Source organism: Passer domesticus, chromosome 1 (genome assembly GCF_036417665.1).
Source record: "Passer domesticus isolate bPasDom1 chromosome 1, bPasDom1.hap1, whole genome shotgun sequence".
Lineage (NCBI taxonomy): Eukaryota > Metazoa > Chordata > Aves > Passeriformes > Passeridae > Passer > Passer domesticus.
In genome coordinates this window covers 90504432-90516816 of record NC_087474.1, presented here as the reverse complement: position 1 = coordinate 90516816, position 12385 = coordinate 90504432, and the positions used below count along the sequence as shown (strand labels likewise).

Sequence of the window (12385 nt, the reverse complement as noted above, 5' to 3'; positions counted from 1 at the left end):
GATGTCATGAAAAATCCTTGATCCTTGTCTGGTTTTGTCCAAGCCAATAAAAGTGTTTTGGAAGTTTTCCAGGAAAAAAAAACATTATAACCAAGGGAAGGGGCTGCCACTAGATAGAAAAAGTATAAACAAACAGTATGAAATAAAAGGTGCTGCTGTGATGGGATTGTATTTGTAAAGAAATAGTGATGTACTCAACAGTTTGGTAGGAAATCAAATAATATGAAAATGGTTTTTTAGTATTTAATGGGTACAGGTTTGGGTTAAGTAACTTCCCATAATCAACAGTTTTCAGTAAGATATTTGATGCAGTGATGCTCAGCATAAACTTACTGACACTTCCCAGCACGAGAGCACAGTCTAATAGATTTTGAGTGGAGTAACTGGAAGTTATCACTGGAGATGTTCCACGAACTGGCATGTGAGTTATGTTCTGCAAGAATCTCACTCATTGTTTATGCTGTTATGTATTTTTATTAATGATCTTGGAGGTATGTGAAGACATTCACAGGCAATAATTTTTGCAGAAAATGTAAATACTGGTCTGATAATAAATATGATAATATTGAATACTTTATAAACAATATTAATCAAGAGAGATTTTTGTAACCTTCTGAAGAGACATAATTCTAAAAGGGTGTGGGCCATAGCTAGGATATTGTAAGGCTGCAACTTGGTACAATATTTTGGAGAAAATAGGCAACATGGAACAGCAGACAGGGAACTCTGGGAATGTTAGAGCAGAAGGTTGAACAGAGTAAGTCATGGACATACTGAGGGAAATAAATGTATGCATGTCTTTGTTTGCTGGAGCAAAATGTTAGGATTTGTGTCAAGAAACCCTTAAAAATGCTTGAAGGTTTTTGAGGGTTTTGAGAAGACAATGTAGAAAGTACTTAGGAGATGGAGATTTTTACACCTAAGTCTGTTTACCTAATCAAAAAGACAGTTATATGTGTTTACAGGAATAAGAGTAGGGACATTAATCTTGAGCTGATAAAGATATAACAGGGCCAAGGCTTCAAAGTAAGAAATACAGAACACATTTTTAACAGTTTTTAGCAGTTCAGCTGATTGGCCACTAGAAGTTGGTGAGTCCTCCATCTCTTGATGACTCTGTAGTCAAGACTGAATACCTTTCTTGTTATGTATAACTAAGTTCAATTTATTGGCTTCAGCCAAAGTAATGAGGTTGATGGAGGTTACTAACATTGGCTAAATTTAAGGAGATAATAGCACATAATTTTTAGGAATCTTCTCATGTCTCAGCTTTAAGAAAAAACACTTTACAACTCTGTATTCTTGTAGGTGTATTTTAGAGGATGATCATGAGGTCTGGGTTAACAGTACAGTACTTTGACAAATACCCTCTGGATCACCATTTCTGTCAGCTCTTGACTGTTCCATCATTTTGTGATCAGGAATCAGAAAATTCATTTCTTGTAGGTTATTTCTTTATACATTTCAAGGGCAGCTTAAAATTTGATGTTATTTGTGTTCATTTCTAAACTTTGTACTGAAGCAGGATGCATGCATAGGCTAATTGCTTCTCGAGCTCTTACTACTGACTTACTGACCTGGTTTGTCAGACTCACTAAAGAGATGATTAGATATATGCTACAGGAATCTGAAAACAAAATCCAACCCACAGAAAAGCAGAATTCAATATTCAGTGCCCTAAATAACATTGAAAGGGACAAAAATATCTCTATATGTGATTATAGGGACAAAAATATCCCTATAGTCCTTTACTGATCTATAAATACATAGTTTTTCTGCAGATTTGTTGATTATCAGAAAAAACAACAAAGATGGGCATTTCTTCCAGTAAGACCAAAATTTGGACCTGCAGTTCCCTCCCAAGACAACAGAGAGAGAGAGAATTGCTACCTCAGAATTTGAGTATTAGATTATGTGAATTGCCTTGAAGGACAGTTTCTCTCCATTGATAGCAAGGCACAAAGTTGATTTCAACAGGGTGAGTCCTATCAGACTACCTTTGTTTTTCCTTAGTGACATTCTGTTAGATGTATTATTTAAGAGATCAGTCTAGGTGAAAGAATATGTGGCCTTTAAATCTATAAATTCTTACATTTATGCTCAGTAAAGCGTTGATCATGGTGTAATCTTGTACAAATGACTGAATCAGTATTGTTAGTTTGCATAACAAAACATGAATGAGCAAATAAATAAAGCATTATTGCCTCAGGCCAAGAAGAGTTTGATTTGTAAAACATTTACTCTTGAAAATAACCTGTACCAAGTGTTTGGGGATATTGTGCTTGTTTGCTCCAGAGCAGCAGCATGATGTTTTGCAAGATACTCACGTGCAACTGCCTCCTTGCAGAAAACAGCACAATGTTCTTTAACTGAGCTGTGCCAACTTATTCTAGCTAAGAAAGCAACCAGAGTCTATCAAGCTTCAGAAGAGTGAGGTGTAACTAAGAATCACTGCTAAAGTCATCTGTATGTTTCAGGGAAAATTATGACAAAGACATCAACTTGGATGTGAGAGATTGAGAGAACAGGAACTCAAATAACAGTTTGACGTATGCCGCAGAAAATCTTCAGCTGGAGAGCCCAGGGAGGATGCTTTCTTGCTATCCTTCTAGAGGGGTCCAGGTGGAGAGGAGAGAAGTACTTAACCTATAGTATTGAAAGGCACTTTAATGTTGTATTCAGCATAGATAGTTGTCTGCATCTTTTAGTCCTAGGATTTAAGAGATATCAGCTGGAAGTGACCTGAATGGTTGAGAGGAAAACATAGTCCCAGGGAATAAGTCAGGAAACAGTCTTGTGTGCATAAATCCCCTGTATAAGTTGTTAAGGTCATGTTGTTGATATTCTAGGGGAGGACATTTGCAAGGAGATTTTCATTATTGTCATAGCACAGCAGTATCTCTTTCACCAGAAGCAAGTATTCTTATTTTCAGTCCGAAGACTTTTAAATGGTACCTCTTGACCTGCATTCAGAATTATTTCAGCTTTTTTCTTACAGACTGTAGCTTTGAGAGTGGCTTCTCTATCTATTACAAATAAAGAAGATTTTTGTCTAAAAGTCAGTGTCTTGTATCTCAGTTCAACTAGTTTTTGATGTGTAGATTTTCTGTCCCTTTGAGAGAATAGTACAGAATGGAATGTATTACCAAATATAAAGCCAGCATAAGAAGCAGTCTTGATTTGTGCTGTTCCTTGCATTGTTCCAGTCTGCAGGAGTTTCAGTGCAGAACATCGTGCACTACAAGCTGATCAGTAAGTGGTTTTGATCCTTCCACTATGCTCTTTTGAGCCAACAGCAGTGACAAAACAGGAAGGAAGAGTTGTTCTTGTGTGCTTTGCATTTCTTAGGATCTGTAGCTGACCAGCCCAGCCACAGTGTTCATAAGTAGTTGAGATTCACCTTCTTTCAGCTGTCTTTTAGTGAAAGAAATGAAAATGAACAATCCACATTATGACACAAGGGATAACGTCAGGACTGAAGTGTGAATGCTTGCAGCCTGCAGGATGGAGAGGGTGGCTGAGGGCTGTGTGTGCACCTGGGTACGGCAAGGAGTTCTGCAGTGTGCTTTACCAATTGCAGTTCTCCAAAGCAACCTCTGGTTGCAACCTTCTCTTTTGTATAGTGAAAATGGAGGAAGGGAAACATTCCTTGGAGGGAATTCTGGTGTGGTGAAAAGCTTCATCAGGATGTTTAAGCAGAATGGAATAGTGGGCTGGCCTGAAGAGAAAAAGAGGGGAAATATTCCATCTTCCTTGTATGATTCTTTAGCTTGTAGTTGACTTTATGCTGCTTTCTATGAAAACTTTTTCTCTTTTTTTTTTTCTTGCTTCCTTGAAAACATTTGTTGCTTTGTGAACTTTTACCAGCTTTTCTGAGTTTCAAAGATGTGAGGAGTAACTTGGACATTGAGTGTCTGCATCACTGTGTGTCTGGAATCAGTCAAAGGAAGATAGTGAACCAGCTTGCATTTACTGTCCATAGTATAAAAGGAGTATAGAGATGTAAAATTGTTGCTAAGAGCTACACCTCTTCATTAACTGCGTAATTACATTTGTTAACAAGTCTGAACAATCCTGTACTGTTAGATAAAAAGCAACCTGGAAGAGTAAGTTTTCATTTTGGAAAAAAAATTGATTGGTTGTACAGATATTATTTACAAGTTAGCAAATACCTCCACCAAGGAGGAGTGGAAGTGAAACACTACACCTGAACAAAAGCAATGAAAATACACTGGTCTCTTGGATGTGAACTTGCTAAAATGCCTAAACATACTAAATTAATCTTGCATTTAAGAAATAAATTATTAGTTCAATATTAATTAGCAGAAAAGCAAGATTCTGTCTTGATTCACTGCAATAGAAGTTTTTTGCCAAATATGTGCAGGATCAGTTTCAGGGCCTCATGTAATTGAATGCTGTGCTTACAAATGCACAAATGCTGTGAGGAATGTGAATTTGTCACTATACTTGACAGAGATAGATAGCCAAGGCTGCTGCAAATATTAGAAGAGTCTATAGTCCCGTTATTGCCTTGCTCTACTCAAGGTCATCAGACCTGAACAGGAGTAATTATCTCAGGCAGAGGATTGGATTAATGGTTGCACTTCTTCTGGTACCTTCATGAACAGGACTGCAAAGTCTGCAAAAATACTCTTGTGAACCAAAGAGCGTGCATCATCCTGAGTAACACCTGAGAATCATGCATATTTTGAGGTCAGCATCTTTTCTGCTGTAGTTGTTTCTCTTTCTGACTCTGTCAGGGGCTTTTTCAGATGCCTCCCCCCTCTTCAGTGGTTCAGGCTTCCGGTTTTTATCCTTAGCCAGAAGGAGTCTCTCCTGTCTGCCTATGAGAAAATGGGAAATTCTTGTTCCGTTTCGAGATGGAATATGATAAAGCAAGAAGGATTTTTTTTTTTTTTTTTTTGCAGAGTTCTTGTTGACCTGGTTTCCAGAGAAGTAGGAAATCAGTCTAAAGCTGTCACAGGTGAAATGGGCAAAATGGACATGTCAGGGAACTTCAGAAGAGGAAGAACATAATATCAAATGAAGAGGAAAACCCTAATGCCAAATTATGAGAAAAAATATGTAGGGTTTTTAGTATTCTGTATGCTTTTCGGTTAATTAGAAAAGAAATTGTCAAATGCCATATTAAAGGAAAGAGTACCTATCAAAATGCTTTGCAAAAGTTCAACATTTTCAGCACATTCTGTGTCTGCATTTTATTTTCAGTCTAACTGCTAAAATTATGGCAGAGCATTTTAAATGCATGACAGAAAAAAAAAAAAAAAAAAAAAAAAAAAAAAAGATGTAGCTTATTCCTGCTTGAATCAGACTGCATTTCCATGAAAGTCCTCTGGACTGCCCTGGTGACTCTTGTTTCTTTTGCTGCATCCTACTCAGATATTGACTGGATTCCTGTAGATAACTTCATCAAATGTTAAGTTTAGCTTAAGCTTTTTCTAATATACACAAAACCTTGAAGAAGGCAGGTATTACTTGGAAATGTGTGTTTGTCTCTGTCACACTCCTCAAGGTACTGATTAACTTTGGAGCTTGTACCAGGCCTGAGTGCAAGGCTCATCAAAATGTTCTGTGGTATTGACAATAGGGTGTCTCTTGCACAGTGTTGATGCCATGCTAAATTTATTCTCCTTAAAGAAACTGTGGATTTCATTTTAAATTTTAGGAGCGTCTTCTACTTTCTTTACTGCCTGCTCACATTGCCATGGAAATGAAAGCAGAGATCATTCAGAGGTTACAAGGTCCAAAGGCAGGCCAGCTGGAAAACACCAACAACTTCCACAATCTGTATGTCAAAAGGCACACCAATGTAAGGTATTGTACTGTAATAAAATGTATCAACAACATTCAGAAAAAAAATTGAAAGAAAGGGTTAAGGGAGAAATTAAGAAAACATTTTTTAAAATATACTTTTCAGCAACTTAATATGTAGCATCCCTTAATTTGATTGAATGCTGAATTCCAGAAGAGCCACAAAGGTGTTAATACAAAGGAGTTGTTGAGAAAAAGCCACACAATAATAGGCTTTTTTTCATAATGTCCTCATTTTTCAGATTGCAGTACCAAATCCTGCCTCTGTGTATGCTAGTCAAAATTGTAGTCCATGTCAGTGGTATGATTCAGATTTTGCAAATTTCTTGACTGGAACATTTTCTCAGGATTTGTATCACGTAAGCAGAGGCAGCTGTATCATATATGTATTTTACACAGTACCTGAGATAAAATATTCTGCTGACAGTTCTAATTATTTATTATTTAAAAATTTCTAGTAGCTGGAAAAAGAAATCAATTTTATTTCAAACATTCTTTCTTCTTAACAAGGTTGTTTTCCCTGTCTTTTTCCTTTTTTGTTTGTTTGTTTTGTTGGAGTTTTTTTATTTTATTGGACAAGTTAGTTTGAATTACATTCTTAGAAAGTGATTTATTAAAAATGTTGCAGGACTTTTGAGGAAGCTCATGTTCTCTTGTGAACACAAATACTTTTTGAAACTATTTTATTGCTATTATTGTACTGATGATTTGTGACTTTAAAAAAATATTTCTGTTTTTTGAATCCCGTAACAGATAGAGGTATAGATATAAATACCTATTAATTTAGGTATACCTATAAATGTTATACCTGAGGAGGTAATACCTATAAAGGTACATATAGGTATATATTACCTATGAGCACAACACCCATAAAGGCAAATATACGTTTACCTGTAGATGTAGTTGTATTTATTGCTGTACATTTAGTAGTGGCTGTTTTGGGTGTGGGCATATCCCTGTGAAGTCCAGGGCACTTGCTTTCCGGTTTTGCTGTTGGGTGCTGGATCTGAGTGCTGCAGAAAGAAGGAAGCTGTGACCAAGAGTCTGTCCTTTCTGTTGCAGCATCTTGTACGCTGATATCGTGGGATTCACTCGCCTGGCCAGTGACTGCTCGCCAGGGGAGCTGGTGCACATGTTAAATGAGCTCTTTGGCAAGTTTGATCAGATTGCCAAGGTGGGTTGCTGTGGGCTGCTGCTGTTAATTTGGATAAGAAAGTAATCTTTAAATTCATATTTTTTTTCCTTTTTCCTCTTGGGGTCTTCATGCACCATTTCTGAAACTTTGGCAGGAAGATTGGATTTGAAATGTGTGAAGAAAACGATTTGGCTCTGGTCTGAGTGCAACAGTGCATTTCTGCCAGTGCCAGTCTGTGAAACCCATGATAGCTCTCTAATGGGACCAATAGAGACAGCTCATGGAGCCCAGCAAGGCTTAATGACAGATGAACACTTCTTTAAATAGATTTTTTGCATTATCAAGGATTAAGAAACTCAAGATAGAAAAGTGTTAGTCAGTTTTCTGGTCTCAGAAAAAGCATTTATGAGACTAAAGGAGAAGAGACACAGTATTGATCGAATCAATTTTAATTACTGACCACAGCCTCTTTATTACTGAAGGAAAGAATCAAATAAAATCAGAATTTTTCTTCTGCTTATTTAGGTGTCTTTTTCATAAAAATTAAATCAAACTTCATGTATGAAAGTAAAATCAGAAACCTCAGAATAGATAAAAATTTCCCGTGTTTTTATTTGTTGAAAAATTATTGTCAAGTATTTTAAAAATTAAATTAAATTGAAATTAAATTTTAGTTTTAAGAAAATAAAAATCTTTACATGGTCTTAGAGTACAAAATATAGCAATGCTATTATGATTGCTAGCTTCTGGAAGCATTCCGTAATATATCTTCATAGATGTAAATATGGAAGACCGTGTCTTTTGATTTCATATTTCAAACAAAAGGGCTTTATTTTGATTGAGAACATGATAGTTTAGCTCAGTTCTTTATTCTCAGATGTGAACATGTTTTGCAGTGAAACTGCTTCCTGCTTTTGCCCATTAAGGACTGTAACTGGTGGAGGGATCAACCATACAAAATTCTCTCAGTGTGTCTGCTGTAGCAAGCCCTTCTCTACTGAAACAAGCTTTAGTAGAAGGACTTTGCTAATGTCATTTAAGTCAATCTTTGTAACAGTAACCCTTCATTTATGTACTTCAAATTGAAAGTCACTGTCTCACCTTGCTTTTTTTCCTCCAGGAAAATGAATGTATGAGAATTAAGATCTTAGGTGACTGCTATTACTGTGTTTCTGGACTACCTATATCGCTTCAAAATCATGCCAAGAATTGTGTGAAAATGGGACTGGACATGTGTGAAGCCATTAAGTAAGTACTAAGCTTTTTTTAAAAAAAACCTTTAAAACCAGTCTTTCACTAGAATTATAGTATATATAGGTGGCAAAAATGTGTATCATGTGGAGGTCTGGATATTTGGGAGTCTTCTGTGTGATTTATTTTTTCTAATAAGCTGGACTTTGATTTTAAAACTTGGTATGGTCTTCTATAAGTTTAATTTCCTATTTTTATGTTTTGTCTAGATGATATTAACCACTGTCCATTTAGCAAAGTGAGAAATTGGCCTATCCTTGTGAGGTATATGTGTGGTGTGCTCCTCATCATGAAATGGATAATTATTGAATTGTTGAACTGTGTTGATCTTAATGACTAATGAAGTAGCCATACAAAATTATTCCTCTAATCCTTAAATGTGTGTAATTGTAGTCACAAGAGGAATTTGGATTTTAGTAATCTGGTCTTCTAACTCAATCCAGGTATTTACTGTATGGATAGGCTGACTAAAGCAAATTTGGTTCTTTTCCCTTTTATGTGTTCATGGAAAAGGTGTAGTATTTTTGGAAACTAGTATTTTGATCTCCTTGCTTTAGCAATCTTTGTATAACTAACCTCAGCACAGGAATCAGCTTGCTGCATTCTCTAAAATGTTGTTTCTTCATCCAAAAATGGTTGTAACTTACAGTGTCCAAATAATTTTTAAATGGTACTTGGGAGAATTTCTCCTTGCCAAGCAAGATAAAAGTCTACAGACTTGGTTGCATTTCAGTTGCTTTCACTGGATGCTTTCTCTTTTTCCCTTAGTATCACAATTAAGCCATTTCCTTTTTTAGCATACTAGGAAGTAAAGCTACCATGCCTTCTGTAGAGCACTTGGTAAAAGGGCATCAGTCCCAAAGTTGTGGCCCTCCTTGTTGGTTGGCTTAAAAATGTTGGGATTTTTTCCCCAGCCTTTGAGTGAAAATGAGAGCTTTCTGGTTTGCATTCTAAAACATCTCTGTGATGTATGAGAAAAGTGAGTTAAAAGTATTTGCATAGAGTTTCTGGTCAACCTGTTGCTTTGTTGCTTAAGAGGCAAAAATATAGGAAGCTACAGGGTGGTGGAAAAACAACACTAAACTTGAGCCATAAAGCGCCCTTCACAAAGCACCTAAGTATATCACACATCATAATGCAGTGTTTTACTTGAGCTCAGAGAGCAATCTGTCAGTTCCTCACACTTCAGAACTTCCAATCTTCTCTGAAATAACTTTATGCTCAGGCTGCTATCAAGTATGTTCATTGTTAATGCTGTGCAATCAGGTTCTTGGTAAGAGCAGCCTTATAGACTAGAAAATTATATGTTAGTTGTAAAGCATATTCTGATCTGACTTTATTGCTGTAGTCAGAAACCATGGTGCTCCCCTAGACAGATGCCTGATTACCACAGCCTGTTTACACAAGGAGTGAGGAATCTGTACCCTGTGTTTTCAAATCCTTTCAAACCATTATGTCAAGTGTCACAGCCTGCAGGTGAATGAAAATTGCTGATTATTAACCAGCTCCATATTTTGTTGTGTGATTGCTGCATCTTTGTATAGAAGCATCTCCTGACATACTTCTGTGCCTTGTAAAATGAGGAGTAGTAATACTCTTGCTATTTCAGATAGAGCAAGTCACTCAATATGTTTGACTTGCCCTATCTGAAATATCTTTTTTGTCAGATAGAAATTATTGTTATATTCAGTCACTGAGGTGCAAACTGCCCCCTCGGTGTGTAAGCTACTGAAATAAAGTAGTTTGCTGTTTATATTAGCAGTTCTATATAGATTTTACCACCTGAATATGGTTTCAGTTCCAGTTCTCTTTGAAGCAAAAAGCGAAGAATTCTGCCAAATTGCCAGGTGATCTGCACTACAAAGTCTTATTCAGTCTTCTTACCTAATGTTGTGTAGCTCCATTTTGAGCAATTCAGCTTTCCTATGCTATGGATTGTTCCCATTTAAACATTGATTGTAGTCCCATTGATTAAGTGCTTTGCTTCTCTGCTCTATGTTGGAACAAATCCAGTGTTTCTTATAGTCTGCAGCCTGCTTGCCCAGGAGTGGGATGCTCACTTTATCAAGCCATAAATGCCAGTGCTGCCTGTGATGCTGAGAGCTGGCCACCTTAACTGGGTGCTTTAAGGACAGAGCTTATCTGTTGAGGCAAAATATTTTTGTGTGTGAATATATGTGTTGTTTCCATTCAGCTCAAACTCCACCTCCTTGTCTGTCTGCTGACTTCCTTATTTGCATGTTTCTCAGTCAAACATTCTCAAAGGCTTCCTTTGATTTGGTAGCATGAAACAAATTCCATTTCAGAGGCAAGTGAAAGAAACTGTTTGATATAAGATGGTTATACCATTTTGAATGCTAGATACAAAATATAAGAATTCTTTTAGGTATGCTTTCATTCCTGCAGGTATGATCCAAAATGAAACTATGCTGTTAAAGCTGGCAATTTGCAGGGAATTAAATGACTAAGGCTCACTCAATGTGTTAAAGTGTGTAAGAAGGGGCTAGGTGAGTCTTAGATACCTTGGTTCAGAATTACAGATGAATAAAGTTCAGGTAAAGCATATAGATGCTATCCTAATGACGTGAACTCTTGCTTGTATGAAGTTGCTACAATTACTTGCAATCTAACCACACCTCTGAAAAATGCAGAATGCTTTCAAACTCACATTTCACATTGCAATAGGAGAAATACAATCTTGATGATTATTTTGACTGCCCAACCAGGCTGGGCACACAGACTGTGTTGTGCTGAAGAAAACCAGAGAGATAGGGGGAGCACAAAATGAAATAAAGGTGGGAAGTTTTAAATATGCTTCTGTAGGTAATGCAGACATCCTCTGGGGATGTGATAGTCTTCATTCTTGAATGCATTCAGTGCCTGCATTGTCATAGCAGTTGTTCAAGAAGATCAGGAGAGAAGTGGTAAACCCTAATTTGGTCTAGAGTTACACTGCTAATTTAATGTCTCCTGTGGTTTCTTTAATTTGTGAGACAGAAAAAGAGATTCAGTTCTGGTACAATTCTGTTTGCTCCCCTGCTTAAATCCTGTGAGCTTATTATAAAGCAGGCTTTATTCCGCTTGCTTTTGCTTTATTCTGCAGAATATGGAAGGGCAGTCTTTTGACAAGCACTCCTAGAGGATAAATGTTCCACTTCCATTTTGCCCACTATTTTAAAACACTTTTTTCCAATGTGCTAGGCTTGTGTCATATACCTTGCAGAGCAAAGTGGTGTTTGTGATTTGCAAACTGCTTACAAAGACCATTTACAGGCAGTTCATTTTCAAGTGTGTCAGCTACACAAGAGCAGTGTAAAATGGCAATGTGAAAAGAAATACCAGTAAACACTTGAGAGAGACAGATAGAATTAAAATACTTTCAGTCATGGTCCTGTTGTTTTTGTTTCCCAGGAAAAAAACCCACTTGAGTATTACTGCTTAAATGCAGGGTTTACCATATCAAATTAGGCCTCTTGCGTTCTATGTTCTCTTTCAAAAAAAAAAAAAAAAGAGAAAACTGTCACATTAATTTAATAATTCAGAAAGTACAGAGCTGATGATTCTTATCACTGAGATTGAAGATATTGCTAGAATTGTGCACCCAATTTGTATACAGAAGCCATTTGGTTTCCTTATTCTGTAGTTGTTTCTTCCATTAACACCCCAGCTTTCACCAAGAGTGTGTGCATGTTACTTATTACTGGCTAGGTTTGGGTCCACATCAGTTGGGGTTTAATTACATAAATCTGGTTAAGTTATAATCTTCTCATTTCTTAGAGCTGTCTAAGCCTGTAGATATCTGAATTATGGTTGTGTTCCAGTGTCCCAGGACAAAGGAAGAGATGAGAATCTTGACTCCATGTTTCAGAAGGCTTATTTATTATACGATGATATTATATTATGTTAAAATGCTATACTAAAACTATACTAAAAAGAATAGAGAGAAAGGATCCATCAGAAGGCTGGAAGGGAAAAGAAAAGAATGATAAGAAAAGCTCGTGGCTAGCAGAGAGTCCAAGCCAGCTGACTGTGATTGGCCATTAATTAGAAACAACCAACATGCGCCAATCACAGATGCACCTGTTGCATTCCACAGCAGCAGATAGTTCTTGTTTACATTTCTTTCCTGAGGCTCCTCAGCTTCTCAGGAGAAAATCCTGGCAAAAG

General features: G+C 36.8%; 1 protein-coding gene across 1 annotated transcript in view; it reads left to right on the top strand.

Moving 5' to 3' along the window:
- ADCY2 (adenylate cyclase 2) overlaps positions 1 to 12385 on the top strand; it is a 206010-nt gene that overhangs the window by 127567 nt on the left and 66058 nt on the right. Inside the window, exons 5-7 of the mRNA XM_064428914.1 lie at positions 5687 to 5835; positions 6895 to 7006; positions 8088 to 8215. Coding sequence (XP_064284984.1) covers positions 5687 to 5835; positions 6895 to 7006; positions 8088 to 8215 — 389 coding nt within the window. The remainder of the gene's footprint in view (positions 1 to 5686; positions 5836 to 6894; positions 7007 to 8087; positions 8216 to 12385) is intronic.